This window comes from Theobroma cacao, chromosome 4 (assembly GCF_000208745.1).
Source record: "Theobroma cacao cultivar B97-61/B2 chromosome 4, Criollo_cocoa_genome_V2, whole genome shotgun sequence".
NCBI classification, from domain to species: domain Eukaryota; kingdom Viridiplantae; phylum Streptophyta; class Magnoliopsida; order Malvales; family Malvaceae; genus Theobroma; species Theobroma cacao.
Window position 1 is genome coordinate 25065280 of NC_030853.1, and position 17414 is coordinate 25082693.

Consider the following 17414-nt stretch of genomic DNA (forward strand, 5'->3'; position numbering starts at 1 on the left):
AATTATTCTTGTTGAAGTATATGATTTTTTAAAATTAATTCATATAAAGTCAAATTTTTGAATGATAGTAATTTATATTCTATTTAGAAAACAAAGAAAAGAAAAAACACAATAAAAGACCTTCTGTTAAACATTTTCCTAAAACTCACCGCCATCTTAAACCCTGCACCAGAGCATCTATTTCTAAAGTTCAGATAGACCCAAAAACAGGCTAATGAGAAAAAGATGGCTCAGCCCTCTTATTTCTTACTCAAAATCACTTCTTTTTTCCGCTCAGAACCCCCAACTCCCTCTCCAAAACCTATTCTCCCCACTCACCCGATTCATTTCCTCCTCTTCCCCTGACAATCTCGATGGCCTAATCGACCCAGATGACCCATTTTCGGTACAAAACAATCCGCCGGTGGAGCCCGTTTCAGCCCAAGACTTTGCCTTTATAGGGGCTGGTTCAGGGCCTTCACAAGAAAAACTTAATGTCGGTAAATTCTCAAACGATGCTGTTTTAATTGCGAATGCCATTTTGAGTGATAGTGGAGAGTTCGGGGACAAAACCCAGATTTTTCTTAAGCAATTTAGAGAAAAATTGAATGAAAAGTTAGTTGTTGAAGTTTTGAACTTGGCTAAATTGAAAACTGAATTGGGTGTTAAGTTTTTTATATGGGCAGGGAGGCAAATTGGGTATAGTCATACTGCCCCTGTGTTTAATTCTTTGCTTGATTTATTAGAATCCGGTAATAGTGATCGTATTCCAGAGAAATTTTTGTGTGAAATTAGGAATGAAGATACAGAAGTGCTAAAAAGGTTGCTTAATTTATTGATTCGAAAATATTGCAAAAATGGGTTGTGGAATGTGGCATTAGAGGAATTAGGTAGGCTTAAGGATTTTGGCTACAAGCCATCTGGAGCTACTTACTGTGCATTGATTCAAGTTTTTTTGCAAGCTGATAGATTAGATACGGCTCATTTGGTTCATAGAGAGATGTCGGATGCAGGGTTCCGCATGGACAGGTATACACTAACATGTTATGCTTATTCCCTTTGTAGAGTGGGGCAATGGAGGGAGGCCCTTAGGTTGATTGAGAAGGAAGAATTCAAGCCTGATACTGTTGTTTATACGAAGATGATATCTGGGTTATGCGAAGCTTCACTTTTTGAAGAAGCTATGGACTTTTTGAATAGAATGCGTGCCAATTCTTGCATTCCTAATGTTGTCACATACAAGGTTTTGCTGTGCGGCTGTTTGAATAAGAGACAGCTTGGTAGGTGTAAGAGAATTCTTAACATGATGATTACAGAAGGTTGTTATCCAAGTCCTAACATATTTAATTCTCTTGTTCATGCATATTGCAAATCAGGAGATTTTTCTTATGCCTATAAATTGCTAAAGAAAATGGTCAAATGTGGGTGCCAACCAGGCTATGTGGTTTATAACATATTGATTGGTGGCATTTGCGCCAATGAGGAGTTACCCAGCACAGATGTGCTAGAATTGGCCGAGAATGCTTATAGCGAAATGCTTGCTGCTGGAGTTGTACTAAATAAGATCAATGTTAGCAATTTGGCTAGGTGTCTTTGTAGCATTGGGAAATTTGAGAAAGCATGTAAAATTATCCATGAAATGATGAGTAAAGGTTTTATACCTGATACTAGTACATACGCCAAAGTGATTGCTCATCTGTGTAATGCCTCCAAAGTAGAAAATGCATTTTTATTGTTTGAAGAAATGAAAAAGAATGGTGTAGGTCCTGATGTCTATACATACACGATTTTAATTGATAGTTTTTGTAAGGCTGGTCTTATAGAACAAGCTCGTAATTGGTTTGATGAGATGGTAGGGGGTGGTTGTGCCCCTAATGTGGTGACTTACACTGCTCTAATACATGCTTACCTTAAAGCAAGGAAGGTGTCCAAGGCAGATGAACTCTTTGAGATGATGTTGTCTCAGGGCTGCATTCCGAATGTTGTTACATATACAGCTCTGATAGATGGTCATTGTAAAGCTGGACAGATTGAAAAAGCTTGTCAAATTTATGCTAGAATGCACACTAATGTGGAAATCCCAGATGTAGATTTATATTTTAAAGTGGTTGATAGTGATGCCAAAGTGCCAAATGTTTTTACATATGGAGCTTTGGTGGATGGTTTGTGCAAGGCTCACAAGGTCAAAGAGGCCCGTGACTTGTTGGAAGCCATGTCCACTGTTGGTTGTAAGCCGAACCATGTTGTGTATGATGCTCTTATAGATGGATTTTGCAAGGGAGGGAAGTTAGACGAAGCACAAGAGGTGTTTTCCAAGATGTCTGAGCATGGTTATAGTCCAAATATTTATACATACAGCTCATTGATTGACAGGTTGTTTAAAGATAAACGACTGGACCTAGCTTTAAAAGTCTTGTCCAAAATGCTCGAAAATTCTTGTGCTCCTAATGTTGTTATTTATACAGAAATGATTGATGGCCTCTGTAAGGCTGATAAAACAGATGAGGCCTATAAGCTTATGTTGATGATGGAAGAAAAGGGGTGCTATCCAAATGTGGTGACTTACACTGCAATGATAGATGGCTTTGGCAAAGCAGGGAAAATCAACAAAAGCCTTGAGCTTCTAGAGCAAATGGGTTCCAAGGGTTGTGCTCCAAATTTCATCACATATGGTGTTTTGATAAACCATTGTTGTGCTGCCGGCCTATTGGACAAGGCTTATGAACTTTTGGAAGAGATGAAACAGACATACTGGCCTAGGCATATGGCAGGCTACCTTAAGGTCATTGAAGGTTTCAACAGAGAGTTCATAACATCTCTTGGGCTCTTAGATGAGATTGGTAAAAGTGAAACTTTGCCAGTTATTCCTGTTTATAGAGTGCTTATCAATAATTTTTTAAAGGCTGGGAAGCTAGAGGTGGCTTTACAGCTTCATAACGAGATTGCATCATTTTCACCAATTTCTGCTGCATACAAGAGTACATATGATGCCCTGATTGAGAGCCTTTCACTTGCTCATAAGGTTAACAAGGCTTTTGAGTTATATGCTGACATGATAAGGATGGGTGGAGTTCCAGAGCTAAGCACATTTATACACCTTATTAAGGGGCTCATCACAGTCAACAAGTGGGAAGAGGCACTTCAGCTTTCAGATAGCTTATGCCAGATGGTTTGTCTCTTTAACTCCTCTTTCTTTGACTTTAAAAATGTCATAAGGGCAAATATTACTTTTCAGCCACTGAAGTGCTAAGTTTCATTTTTGTGAGATAATCCTAGACTTAGTTACAGAAATATTTTACGCAGAATTTGCTCCGCTTTCCAGCCCTTTTTTCTTTGTGTAAGAATACTTGTTATACTAGAAAATCAATCATAATACCTGTGCCTTTGGAAGTTTTTCCATGAAAATTTCTCATAGGCCCTACTCGAGAACTTAGGCTCGTCCAATTATTGTATGCAATCTGGCATTCTTTCTTTGTTTTGCAATTGTTTTTTTATTTTTTTTTTCCTTGGGTCTCTATGATTTCAAAACTGTCACTTGGGCAGGATATTCAATGGCTTCAAGAAAAAGAGACACCTGATGCTGCTTAGGCTTTTATGAACATTTGGTGTTCCAGTTTGCTTGATCTGATCACTTTAATGGCGATGGTCAAAGTTCTGCTTTGAGGTTGACTTAATTGGTTGAGGATTTGTTTTGCATGCATACAAAAGCAGAAGACAAGGCCAACAATGGAATGCTTAACAAACTGAGTTTACAGTCTCACAATGACGTCGGTCCACAGTTTGAAGTCACTTTGAAGCAGAAGCAAGCCTTGCCCACATGCTGAGCTTTAACAAAATATTGTGATTTGATTATTAAATCTAATATAGCCGGTATGTTATAATAGCGTACTTATTTGCATCACATGGAACTGTACACTCTTCATGTTACTTACTGAATGTGATTCAGGGCAGTGCCTCCAAGACTTAGCACACACATCATCAATCATTGTTATGTGTTTCTTATTTTATTGCACAACTTTTAGGTTTGTTCATATCCTTCTGCTAATATATACTAATATGGTATATTCTGCAGCTTTGTTGAATTTGATCCTTGTTGGTCTGAAAGAACTGATTCTGGCTGCAACACTCTTTATTCATCACTCCATCACAAGAAGGTGAGCACTCAATCTCATTTTAGCTCTTTCTTCATCATTTACAGAAGTGAAGTGAGAGATGGAGCATGCACTATGCACTATCCTGATTTCCATGCTTGAAGACATAGTTTACCACATTGAGGATTGGGTTTGGGTTTAATGTTTCATTCTGCTACTGCACATTCAAATAGGTTGTTGATTTTGCAAAATTTTGAAATTGTTTCATGGAATGGGCAATAATATTTCTTATTGATATCAACTGCATTTCAACAGGACTTGTCTAGCGTTTCTGATCATTTTCATTTCAAGCATTTGTTCCATGCTGTTTGAATTTGTAAGTAAAGGACCTTTTAAGGCTTCTATCTTGAGCTGCTGTTCTTTAGAGTTTGTGAATCCACATAGGCTTTATCCTATGTCTTTTCCCAAAGTTTTGGCCCATTGCTAACCTGACGGTTGTTGTATGTAACTTTTATTATCTTTTACGCTATATTTTTTCATTAAATAATCTCAGCAATGCTTATTTGAAGTGTGTTGAATGACATTTCCGAATGTTTGCCTTCTTTGCAGTCTGGGATCTGCTCAAGTGTCTCATCAAACATCATATTCTTCTTCATTGCGCTCATGAATAATCTCTCTTCATGCTTTAATTCAGCAAAGCAACTCATCTTGAGCAGCATGTCAGCAGCCCTTGTCAACTACCAATTGTACTTCAGGAACACAGTGCATTGCCTAGAATACATTCAGAGGACGTATAAGATTGGAGGACAGGCTTTTCCCCTATCATTTGATCAGGAACAGGGTGCACTGCTTAGAGCGTGTGTCCTTGCATTATCTGGAGTAAATCACCTATGTTGGCAAATCATGTTGTATAGTAGTATTTGAACCGCAACACACAATAAACATAGCAGCCCAAGCAATTAGAACTTGAGATATCAATTTGGAGGTCTAGAGTTTGAATTCAGAATCAGAAGACGTTCCCTTCCATAGTTCCACTAGTAGTCCAAAATTACTTGCATTCCAAAAAGAAAGAAGTGAGAAGACCTTCATGCATGTATCTCCTCTTTAATCATCTTTTCCGATTTCCATTAATGGGATGAGATTTAAATATTGTAGTGTCGAAGAAGGTTCAGATTAAGAAGAATTTTTCTCTTTTATAAATCAATACAGTTGCATAAATTAACGAGTTAGAATATTACGAATTTCATATCAATCATAAATGAGATTAATTTCAGGACATATTTTTGTTTGTTTGTATTATTTATGTATATGTTTAAATATTTACAAATGAAGGAAAATTGTTGAATTTTTTTTGTATGGATTGCGAAAAGAAATTCAAAAGAAACAGAGAAATCGTCACTTCTAGTATTAATTTTTCTCCAAAATTAGAATGAGATTATATAACAGAATTTACGTAATTAACTGAATATATATATAAATCCTTTCACAGACACATAAATTTTTATGCTCTTGTATTATTTGAAAATAAGTTTCTATACGTCATCTTAAATGTAATTACATTTCTACGTAGTAAACACACTAACATAAAATTTTGCCGTACAAATGATGACGTGGCCATCTTTTATGTATGCAGTCTGTTGCACTCTATAGTCTTCTCTTTACACATTTGTCCTTCCTTACTCTGTTCTAAAGATTTCTTCAGAATTCAATTTCTTCTAGCAAAGGTACGGCCTTTTTCTTTTCACTTTTTTTCTTTTATTTTTAATTCATCCTTTGATTCCTTCCCCAAATAAAAACCTTGACCCTCTTATTATTTTTCTTTTCCCTATTTTTTCCAACTTCTTAATTAATTGAGGGTTTTTTACAGTCGGATGTTTTTCCTTTTTTAGGGTTTTTAGAATTATAGATTGTTTAGTATATATCTGGAGTGATATTTATATACAAGTGCATATAAAAATGCATAATTGAATGAGTAAGCTGAAATTAAAGACATTTAAATGAAATTTTGAATTTTGAAATTTAATTGTGTAGAACAGATGGAAAGGTCTGAATGTCTGTCATCTCTTACGTACAAAGGCTCAATTCCTGAAGCAATTCTTGAAGCTAAAAACCAGAAGAAACTTTTTGTGGTTTACATTTCAGGTAGGTTTTCTTCTTCATTTGATCTCCTTTTTCTTTTCCATATTAGTAAATGCAAGCGCTTTTTATTTAGTAAGTGTTAATTTAGGTACCGTGACCGATAAACACTAATTTTGTTGTTTTATTGTTTTATAGTTTATGATTAATAATTTTGTTATTAAAAAAAATTTCAGGTGATGATGCTGAGTCAAAAAACCTGGAGGATTCAACATGGACTGACCTAAAAGTATTTCTTTTATTAATGCTTTTAATTTTAAAGTTTTTTCACCTCAAATAGAGTTGGTTCTTCTGATATTGTTCCCTGTATTTTAACATGGTTGATTCAGGTGAAAGAGTCATTGTCAAAGTATTGCATTCTATTGCATATCCAAGGAGGAAGCGCCGACACTGCAAATTTTTCTGCCATATGTATCCTGAGTACAAATTATATTGTTCTCTTATAGTTACTCTAAAATCTACATTCTAGGAGTTTTGGCCTTTCCATATAGATGTTAAGGGGATTTTTGAACTATGGCACCAAGGAATAATTCTGATAGTTAACATGTTGGCTCTCTTAGGTTGTTCTTGGTAGAAAAGAACAGTTGGAAGATGAAAAGTAGCTGGTGGAAAAAGGGAAAGAAAGCATTTTTGCACCTTTTGATTTATTTTTCTAACTGTCCTACCCAGCACAATAGTTTCTGTGTTTCCTTTGATTTTTCTATCTTTCCAAACTTTATGTCACTGCACTTTTCCATAGCATTTCCTACTAATACAGCACATTCGCCTCCCACCAAAAAATAAGGGGGAAACCATGATACTTCATTCCATTGTATATAGAACCTGTAGCTGTTATATGATATGAGGTTGAGTTCCCATGTGTACCATTTCAATGACCACTATAATGTGCATGCTAGATTACACTTGTTTGAGTTGGTTTTTCTTGTTTACCATTGTTAGTATTCGTTATCAGTTTCAAACGAGAGAACAAATCCTTGCATCAACATAATACAGACCCGCAGAAATCTGTCCCTTGCATAACAGCTATTGGATACAATGGTGTCCAAGCTTGGCAAAGTGGTACTGGAATTTCTTCTTACTTAAAACTTTTTTCTTTTTCTTCTTTTCGGATAAAGCATGTAATATGTACGGAAAGTTGTTCTAAATAGTCAGTTTTCTTCTTTTGGTGGAACTCTTCCAGAAGGGTCTGTCAGTGCTGAAGTTCTGGCATCCAGTTTAGAGAAGGCATGGCTGAGTCTTCATATCCAGGTATGCTGGTGATATTTGAATTTAGGACTATTATCCAGTTAGTAAAGACATGGCCGATGCTCGTTTACCACATTCAGTTTATGATTTTGGATTTCTTAACATTCTTATTTTTGTCTGGTTGAAATTGCAGGAAACAACTGTAACAGTCCTAACTGCTGCCCTTGCTTCAAAGAAATATGAAACATCTACTTCTGGGGCTTCTACTGTTAGGCAGTCTGAGCATGGAAGTTCTTCAAGTAATTCTGTTCCATCAAGCACAATGAACGAGAGGTCCTTGGGGTCTAAATCTGCAGTTAGTTCTGGGGTGATAGAGGAAAATTTTGTTAGTGAGAACACAGTTAAGGTAAATTTTAATGCTGGCTGCCTTGATAAGTATTTCTAAATTTTTTTGGACCATGGAAGTGTCGGGGGAGGGAGGGCACTTGGACTTGAACCTAGGCTGTGGTGCCAAATCAAAGAGCTTGTTACCTCCAGGTCAAAAGGCAAGTACTTTAGAAGTTTAAAAACTTTACCTGATGTAGGCTATTTTTTAATTACATTGCAGGAGAAAAATGCTGAATCAGTTGACAAGGGTAGTTCGGAATCATTTAGCACTGACAACTTAGCTAATGTTGTGGATGAACAAGGTGATGCTTCCAATGAAGCAACCAGAACAATGGCTAGTTCTATCACAGTAGGTCCAGCAGTTTCTGTATCTGAGAATACATCCTCTCCTCCTGAAGATGGTTGTCTCATCCCAGTAAAGGGCATCAATAATCAGGCAAGTGTAAGTTCACCAGTGAGTGCAGCAGAAGCAGAGGAAGCTGTGCAACATGAAAAGGACAAAGGCATAAATGACAAGGAAGATGGTGGATCAGATAAACCTTCAACTGCGAATATACCAACTGATGTTCATCTAAATATCCGATTACCTGATGGTAGTAGCCTACGAGAGAAGTTTCCCGTGGCAGACACTCTAAGAATGGTTAAAGACTATGTGGATAGAAACCAATCAAGTGGCATGGGCTCTTATGATCTCGCCATTCCTTATCCTCGCAAGTTATTTGGTGATCAAGGTAGTGCAGATGTTTTAGACTTCGCAGGAAGTGTTGTTAACTTCTAACATTGCATTGCCTTCCCATATTAGGAGTGTTCCCTGTCTTTACAGTTTTGTTTATGAAAGTGCTGTAGGTTGATAAAGGAGTGTCACATCTGAAATGTCTGCCATTCACCACTATTGCTTTCCTCTTTGTCCACAGATTTGAGTAAATCTTTATTGGACTTGGGTCTGCTCAACAGACAAGCATTAGTAGTGGTTCCGCGTCAGAGAACCTCTGGTTTCCAGGGGCAAAGAACATCTGCTGACCAAATAAATTCTACACCTACTGAAGCCTCTACAGGAAGCAACGGGGGATATTTTGCATACATCAAAAGCTTTTTGTCCTATGTAAATCCTTTTTCTTATCTTGGCGGTGGTGCCAGCTCATCAACTACTGAACAGGAATCTCAAAGTGGCATTTGGGAATACAGTGAGTCTCTGAGCTGTTGATGCCAATTTGTTTATTCTGTGGGCCTAAGACCTTGGTCTAAAATGGTTATTCTATGACCACATTTTATATCTTCTAAACTTATTTAAGCAAATTATGCACGTGTGCATTATACATAGTCACACACACATACCTTGTTTATGTGTGTATGGAGAGAGAGAGAGAGAACAAGTATATATATACACTGGTGAAGGAACAAGCAATTTATCTAGAACATAGACCTATTTGGTTCATGGAACAGGGACTAGAACATAGAATGCCACCTATTAGGTAGGTGCTATAATGGGTTACTTCTCTCTTTCATTATTTTGAGTGGATTCATTTTTAATTTTATATTAATTAGGATTTTGATAAATTTAGTTGTAGTCTTGATAAGCTAGTGAGCCAATTCTATAACACAAGCATTCCTAGGTACAATTCTTCTTTTTTGCGTCTTGATTGGAGTAATTGTATATCTGTTACAGATCATGAATGTTCCAAAACTGGGATCGGGTGATCCAGTATGAAATTCTTAGGGTCAGGGTGAATTCTTGTGGCATACATATCATTCATTTTGTTTTTCTTATTTGCAAGAAAATTGTTATGTTGAAATTTGTTAAATCAAGTATGGCCCTACTGGAATATTGTCTTGGCTTCTCATTCATTATGGCTTGGTTGAAATTGTAGGCCCAAATCCTACAATGCAGAATAACTTGGCTGGAACAATTAGGTCCTATTCACCCTACTCACCAAACGGAAGCACTTCAACCGTTAGGGATGGCAGCAGTAACAGACGACCCACAACCTCCCGATATGGCAGCAATATTCACACACTAAAACATGATGAAGATGATGGCCGTTTCAATGATAGAAATCCCTTCTGGAATGGAAATTCTACCCAGTATGGAGGTAATAGTGATGGCAAATAATCAGGGTCAGCTAGGTTTTTCTAGCAAGGTTTAGCACCTCCCTCAAATTAAGGTCAAAAGCATGATTCGTGCTCTTTATTACATGTATCTATGATGCCAAGTATGATCCCTTAATAGAATTTGATTGTATGTGAATAACTCCAGATTCATCGTGCATGGATCCACCATCTGATGTCTGGTTTTCTGCTAGTTCATACAGAAGGTATATCCAATAATAAATTCACACTTGGCAGTTCTTTTTCAGCTAATTCCTGTGCATATTTTCCTTAATGCCACATCAAGATGCCAGTTGATTAATTTTATTTTTCACTTCTTTATGGAATGATAAAAACTAAAGAGGCAGCTTCTTTTATGATTGACTCCAGATTTGGTATATTGTATTTTTTGAAGAACATAACATTTTAAGCCATATGATGAGAAATTGAGAGGTGACTTTCTCATTTGAGGAGACTTCCAAACTGAGCTTTCAAGTTTTATTTTTGAAAGATTATAGATAAATTATATAAATTATTAATTTTTTTTAAATAACAAAATAGATGATCGCTTAGGGATGTCAACAGGTACCTGAGGTACCCTATCCGGTTACACCGGATGAGGGTATTTTATAAAAGGGTTCAGGTAGTGATTTCACTACCCGAATTAGGTTCGGGTACCATCCTTTGGGTATCCGTTATTCGAACCCGATTAATATTTATTAATATTTTATTATTATTTTAATAATTAAATTAAAAATTTACAATTTCTATCAACTTTACAAGTAATTTTTTTTGGTTAAAAATTAACAAATATATGAAAAGTATGGTTACTCTAATTATTAATATGATGATATTAATGTATTTAAATTAAGAAATTATTAGATTGTTAATTATGTTTAAATAATTTGAATATTATATCATATTATAAAGAAATATAATTACTATTATATATGTACTTTTAATATACATATATTTACTTTTTGTTTTGTGTTAACATTATAAAAATTATGATTTATAAAATTATTAGTTATAATATGTATACCATTATTTATATAATCTTATAATATATATACTTAAAGAAAGCTTTTGAGATTAGAATAGTCTTAGAACTTAAATGTTTTTTTTTTAATTTCATGAAATTAAGAACAAATTCTTATAATTAATTAAATTAATTCATAAAATTATTATTATTAATTAACTTGTAATGTCTTTTAATATATATAGTTTATATATTGTGTTAATTTATAAAAAATATAATTACTATTTTATATATTAAAATATTTGTTATGTATGCGTGTGTGTATATATATATATATATACTTTAAATATAAATATATTTACTTTTTATTCTGTATTAACATTGTAAATATTATAACTCATAAAATTATTAATTACAGTATATATATATTTGTTTATATAAACTTATAACATATAAATCTAAAGAAAAGTTATGAAATTAGAAAAGTTAATTGGGTAATTGGATACCTATGAAGAAGATTTTAATAATTTTTTTATTTAATCGGATATTTAAACGAGTTAAGGTAGTAATTTTTAAATTATTCGGATAGTTAATTTTTAATAACATTAAAGTTTTGGTACCTCGAAATTATAAGATATTTGACCTGTTAACATCCTTATGACCACTGGTCACTTGGACTGAGCTTATAATTTAGTTTGAGAATTAAATTAGAAAAGAGTTTATATTTTAAGTAGAGGTGAGCAAAATCAAATCAGAGCAATTACATATTCAAATCAAATGCAATTTCGATAAAACGATTCAGTCTAATTAATCTATTGAATTAATTGATCCAAAAGATTTGATCTAATTGGCTTTTTGATTGGTTCTTGGTTTTAAAATTTTTAGACCAATCTATTTAAAAAACTAAATTAATTATATATTTAAATATATATATTAATATATATAATATTTATAGATATATTAAGAAAAATTAATAGTAAATTAATAATATACTTAAAATATATTAATTTATTATATATACGTATACAAATCATAATCATAATAATTCAATTTTAGTTATATATATTTATTTATCTATAAATCTGTATTAATATGAAATTACAAATTATATATTTTAAATTATATAACTTATATGTTAATATTATAATATATGATAATAAAAATCCTATATATTATTATGTTATAGTTTTACACCTTAGTAATATTTCGTGATATAAAATATTATAAATATATATGATTGTATAAACATTATATATATATATATATATATATATATATATATATTCAATTTATCCATAAGCATTACTATAACTTATAATATTTATTTATATGATTACACTTAATAACTTTATTAATTATCACTTGAGTTTTTATAATATATTGTTTATAATTAGTTGTTGTTTATACAAATTTTAATATAAAACGTTATAACATATAAGTTGTATCATTAATTTCATATATACATAATAAAATAATATTATATATATATACATATATTTAATTTATACATATGTAATACTGTAACTTATAATAGACTTTATTTATATGATTATACTTAATAATTTTATTAGTTATCATCTTAATTTTTATAACATATTATTTATAATTAATTATTATTTATACAAATTTTGATATAACAATTAAAATATTATAACATATAAGTTGTTTTATTAATTTCATATATATAATAAAATAATATTATATATATACATATATTTAATTTATACATAATTTGTATATATATTTTATAAATATAAATAAAGCTTATAAGCTTTAATATTATAATTTGTATAAAAAAATAATAAAATTTTAATTCATTGATAAAAAACCAAATTGACCAAACTAATTTTATATCTGATGGATCGGTCTTTCTTTATGTTTGATCAGTTTTTTAAAAATATTTGATCTATTTAGCCCTTAATTATGATGAACTAAACCATCCAATTCACTCATTTGCTTACTCTTAATTTTAGGTACTAAAAGAGTCATTTTCCTTTAAAAAGCAAAGTTAAAATGATACTGGTTTTGGTCCAATTTTCAACGGGTAGTCACATTGATTATAACGTAATAAAGAGATTTTTTAACAGAGAAATGTAACTTATTACAAAAAAATGTTTGTTTTAATATTATATTAAATTTTAATATTGATGTCTACTATAAAAATCAATTGATAACTAGAAAAGTATCAGCGTTATGCAACGGGTTTGCAAAATTTCATAAACACTTCATTATGAATCAATGATGAGAATTGTAAAAGTTGTTATTGATATAATCCCGCTAATTAATATTTGATATATGTATAATTTGTCAATAAGTACACAAAAACCATAATAATATGTACAAAAATTGTTCTGCATTCTCAATGAGCAAGATGTTGTTCGAAAAAAAAAAAAGATAATAATCCTACAAATTAATATTCGACGTATCTACACATAATATTTATTACAAAATGTAAAAAAAAATTTCCTATAAATCAATGAGCAAGCTGTTTTGAAAAACAGGATAAAAGTTCAACAAAATTACATGTACTATGGAATCATTTTTGTCAAGGAAACCTACGCATGCTAGTCCTTGATCTAATACACCATCCACCATCAATATTACATGTCTCTTGAACCAATAACATAGTGGCAATTAGGATAAAAACCATAAAGATTGAAAAAACTATGTTGGTGATGATCAAATAAATCTTAACAGAACAGATGCCTTTTTTTTTTAGTTTCTAATTAGATTATCTAGTAATTGTTGCTATTGAAGAGAGAAGCAATTACATAGTTAAAATAGCAAAGTAGAGATAAAGAAAACTGAAACCAAAATTTTTATGAAAAAGAAAATTTAAAATAGGAATCTGGCCACAAAATCATCTACACCAAAGTTTTGATACAATAGCTAATAGTAATGTCCAGTCCAACCATTCACAGCATTAGCTTTACCTAGAGTCATAGAATGGCTTGGTTCATTCTTAGTGTGAATTGTAGAGAGGCAATAACAGTTTACTTGCACGACAGATAACCAATAAGAAACCAGTAATTTTGTAGCCTTCATACTGATCTCAGTGACCATTATTTTACTTTACACTCAAGGAAAGTTCATTTTGTCACACTTTTGACATGTAGATGGCCTCCTACCTAGGAACTTTCAATTCAAGAAAGTTTGAGAACTATATAACTATTAGGTTAAATGGGCAGTTCTTGTGACTGTAAGTTGGCCAATGGAGATTAGAAAATCTATTTGAGATTAGATACAAAATTTTAAAAGTCCTAGAAAGTGCACCTCTAAATTCCTTTAGGATCCTCTACCAAGTTTTAGTAAAATTCAAACATAGAACCATATAAAATGTTTTATAAAATACCTACAAACATATATGGTGCATAATGGGAACTAAGAACCACATGAACTTTAGAAAATTTAAATCACATGTAAATAGAGCTAAACTGTAAATGTTTAGCAGTGTTTTGAAGACAATATACATATATTTGTAAAAATAAATTTTTGAATATGACCACATATGCAATTAAGGTCTCAAAAGATTTTGTGAGTCTAAATCAAATATCTATCAAACATGACTTTTACATATATATTTTTATTTGGTTTTAAAACAAGAAGCAAATTTAATAGTCAGCCCTTCTGTAAAAAAAAAAAAAAGAGTCAGCCCTAAAAAAAACAGTTTAAATATGAGAAGAATACATGAGAGTCAAATATGAGTAGAACAAACAAACTATAAGAGAGTAATTGGGAAATGTGTTTACTAGTATATCAACCACGATGATGTATTTGAAGTAAATAAAAAGAAACACTATCTAGTTTCCTTTCACTTTCTCCACTAATTATCAAGGAAGAAACATCATGACAGTGAAAATTTTAAATCCCTTGTATGGGATGTAGAAATATTGCTAATTTTCTAATTGGTGAGATGCTTTCTATTAACAATAAATTAGTGATTGTTTAAGGAATAATCTACAAAGTTTTAAGACATAAACATGTCTCTCTTAGTTGAATGTGATGCTATAATTCTTCATTAAATCAGATGATCACCTTAAAAGGGGAACATATCTAATCTCATGATAATAATATGCAACTTTTCAATGATAAAATAGTCAAATGATGGTCCAAACCATAAGAAAAAAAATGGAAGACTTTGGATTTATTTATCCCTTTAGCTTTTGACAATGCTTGTGCACTTATGTCCTAGTATATAATTAATTCAAGCACTAATATATATTGATTTCCTTCCACCTAAAGCAACACATAAATAAATTTGACAACATGAAAATCTCAAACATATCAAGAAAATCTAGGTAGAGCACAAAAGTTATAAAACAAATAAAAAAAAAAGTCACAGTAACAATTCTCAAGGTCCAAATTGAATGATATCAATTATTAGAGAGAAAGCCAAAGGAAACATCACAGTTACTTCAAGTAACTGATATGCTCCTGGTTTTTAATACTTTTGCTTAACATTTCAGTCAAGTGCCAGCTCTGGAATTCTTTTCTTTGTTTCTTCTACCGTAAATTTAACCAACATTGAAAGTTGAAAAACCCAGGAGCTATATAATCAAAAACACATTCAAGATTAAGAACCCTATATAACCTAGAACTACAATAAGCTTGAAATAAAAATGAATGTAAATGGAAGATAGGGTAAATGACCCACAAAGCTGATTTTATGACCAAGCTACGAATTTGCATAACAATGAAAAACCTTAGAGAATTGGCCGTTGAGTAGCAAAAATCATACGAGCAGAATCCCTTATTGCACAAATAGACAATAAGAAGAAGAAGAAGAAGAAGAAAATCGAGGTCACCTTTTTGTTCACTCACCCAATGCATTGTCCAACGGCAAAAGATAAAGAACACCAACCAAGCTTGCAAAAATAAAAACTCAAAAAAATTAGTAAAAGTCAATTTAAAAAAAAAGAAAAAAAGAAAATTGGTGTGAATGAGAGGGGGGGCTTTGGGTTTTTTAACGGAGAAGAGCATTTGAGTGAAAAGTCTAAAAGAAGAGACAAAGAGAAAGGAAAGGGAGAAAAGGAAAGGAAGAAGAGAAGGTTTTAGACGGGAGAAACTTTTCGAGTTTGGATTTGGGTACCGACCTTTTCAAGCATGAGACGGCAAGCATGACGAAAAGGAAAAAAGACACAAATAGGAAGGAAAGGGAGAAAAAGAAAAGAAGAAGAAAAAGTTCTAGACGGGAGAAACTTCTCGAGTTTGGATTTGGGTACCGACCACTTCTAGCATGAGATGGTAAGCACGATGAAAAGAGCAATGCAAGGAAGAAAAGAGAGAAAGAATTGAAAAATCGAAAATACCCTTCAAACATGTTAAAATATCAAAAGACTGATGTCAAGTGTAGAAAGTACATGTAGCTAAGATTCATTATAGTTTAGATTAGATAAAGAAGCATTTTTAAACATAATCTTTATAGATAAGATATTTTAAAAAATAACTCTCTTTATAATTTTAATTATTTTTAATTAAGTTGAATAAAATTATTTTTAATAAAATTACACGCCATGATATTACACGTTATGTACAAAAATATATTACATGTCATGATTAGGTTATTACATGTCATATATAAAAACATGAGACACGTCATAGTTAGGTCGTTACACGTCATGTAAAAAAACATATTACACACGATGTATAAAAATATGTGACATTATATGATTAGGTTGTTATATATCATGTACAAAAATATGTGACACGTCATGGTTAGATTGCTACATGTCATGTATAAAAACATGTTATACGTCATGTACAAAAACATATAACACACCATGATTAGGTTGTTACATACCATATTTAAAACAAAAAATATTGTTGTTGTACGTCATATTGAAAAAATATTATTATTACACGTTATATTCAAAAACATTTTGTTACATTTTAATACTTAAAATGTTGTTGTTATTTACAAACCAAAATTTCAAATCTTCTCAACTTTTTTCATATTTTCTAACAATTTGGCACCTATTAAAGTATTTCTAATATGTTTTCATAAATTAAAACACAAATTTTCTTATCTAAACACCTATTTCGACTAAAAATTGAATGTTTTTTTTTTTAAACCTAAATTTATAAATTTCAAAATTTTGAGTTTATTAGTGTCTAGGTCCCGAATCGATTCAATTAAAAACTATTTCAAACATTTGTGATCATTTACTTAAAAATCAAATTTTCCAAATAGTCATCCACCTAAGCACAACAAAACTATCGCTTAGTGTATTGAAAGCATAAAAAATAAAATCTGAAAATATGAAAGAGATAAATCAAGAACATAGCAGACGAATGCTGAAGAGATAAATCAATAAAAGAATAGAAAGTTGGATGGTGACAGAGAAATTGAAAGCACAAATTGTGAAAAATTGTGCTGAATATTTAATTTATTTAAAATAATTTTAAAGGTATTTTTATAAAATCATAATTAAATATGACTAAAAACGATTAAATTTATTTTGATGATTATTTTTAAAAAACACTTATAAAAAAAAGTTATTTTACATAATTTTTTCTTTAAATAATAAATATAAGTGTGTTGTTGTAGAACAAGCAAAGTACAAACATTGGGT

General features: G+C 31.6%; 2 protein-coding genes and 1 long non-coding RNA gene across 6 annotated transcripts; 2 read left to right on the forward strand and 1 right to left on the reverse strand.

Annotated features, from left to right (window-relative positions):
• Positions 108–5288, forward strand: LOC18602532 (pentatricopeptide repeat-containing protein At1g06710, mitochondrial). Of its 3 annotated transcripts, XM_018119434.1 has the most exons (6): positions 108–1259; positions 1356–3148; positions 3523–3849; positions 4052–4133; positions 4386–4446; positions 4680–5288. In XM_018119434.1, exons 1-3 carry the CDS (start codon positions 215–217, stop codon positions 3565–3567), a joined length of 2883 nt encoding a protein of 960 aa, XP_017974923.1. In that variant the 5' UTR covers positions 108–214; the 3' UTR covers positions 3568–3849; positions 4052–4133; positions 4386–4446; positions 4680–5288. The 3 variants fall into 3 exon arrangements, with proteins under 3 accessions (XP_017974923.1, XP_017974922.1, XP_007034037.2); XM_018119433.1 differs by having other exon boundaries at positions 108–3148; XM_007033975.2 differs by lacking the exon at positions 4386–4446 and having other exon boundaries at positions 108–3148.
• On the forward strand, positions 5705–10136 carry LOC18602533 (plant UBX domain-containing protein 11). Of its 2 annotated transcripts, none has more exons than XM_018120232.1 (10): positions 5705–5794; positions 6107–6212; positions 6383–6435; positions 6536–6617; positions 7200–7265; positions 7387–7454; positions 7585–7797; positions 7999–8509; positions 8693–8962; positions 9647–10136. In XM_018120232.1, the coding sequence occupies exons 2-10, from the start codon at positions 6107–6109 to the stop codon at positions 9886–9888; spliced, it is 1611 nt and encodes a 536-aa protein (XP_017975721.1). In that variant the 5' UTR covers positions 5705–5794; the 3' UTR covers positions 9889–10136. The 2 variants fall into 2 exon arrangements, with proteins under 2 accessions (XP_017975721.1, XP_007034040.2); XM_007033978.2 differs by having other exon boundaries at positions 5717–5794; positions 6102–6212.
• Positions 13312–16070, reverse strand: LOC108661516. Its single transcript, XR_001927357.1, has 2 exons — positions 15936–16070; positions 13312–15707 (listed from the first exon to the last, which is right to left on the reverse strand). It is a non-coding gene; the product is annotated as an uncharacterized LOC108661516 (long non-coding RNA).

Coding starts and splice junctions, on each gene's coding strand:
- LOC18602532 (XM_018119433.1), top strand. CDS start 215: ATGAGAAAAAGATGGCTCAGCCCTCTTATTTCTTACTCAAAATCACTT. Junction 3,149..3,522: donor CAGATAGCTTATGCCAGATG/GTTTGTCTCTTT, acceptor TCACTTGGGCAG/GATATTCAATGGCTTCAAGA.
- LOC18602533 (XM_018120232.1), top strand. CDS start 6,107: ATGGAAAGGTCTGAATGTCTGTCATCTCTTACGTACAAAGGCTCAATT. Junction 6,436..6,535: donor CAACATGGACTGACCTAAAA/GTATTTCTTTTA, acceptor TGGTTGATTCAG/GTGAAAGAGTCATTGTCAAA. Junction 8,963..9,646: donor AAGTGGCATTTGGGAATACA/GTGAGTCTCTGA, acceptor TTGAAATTGTAG/GCCCAAATCCTACAATGCAG.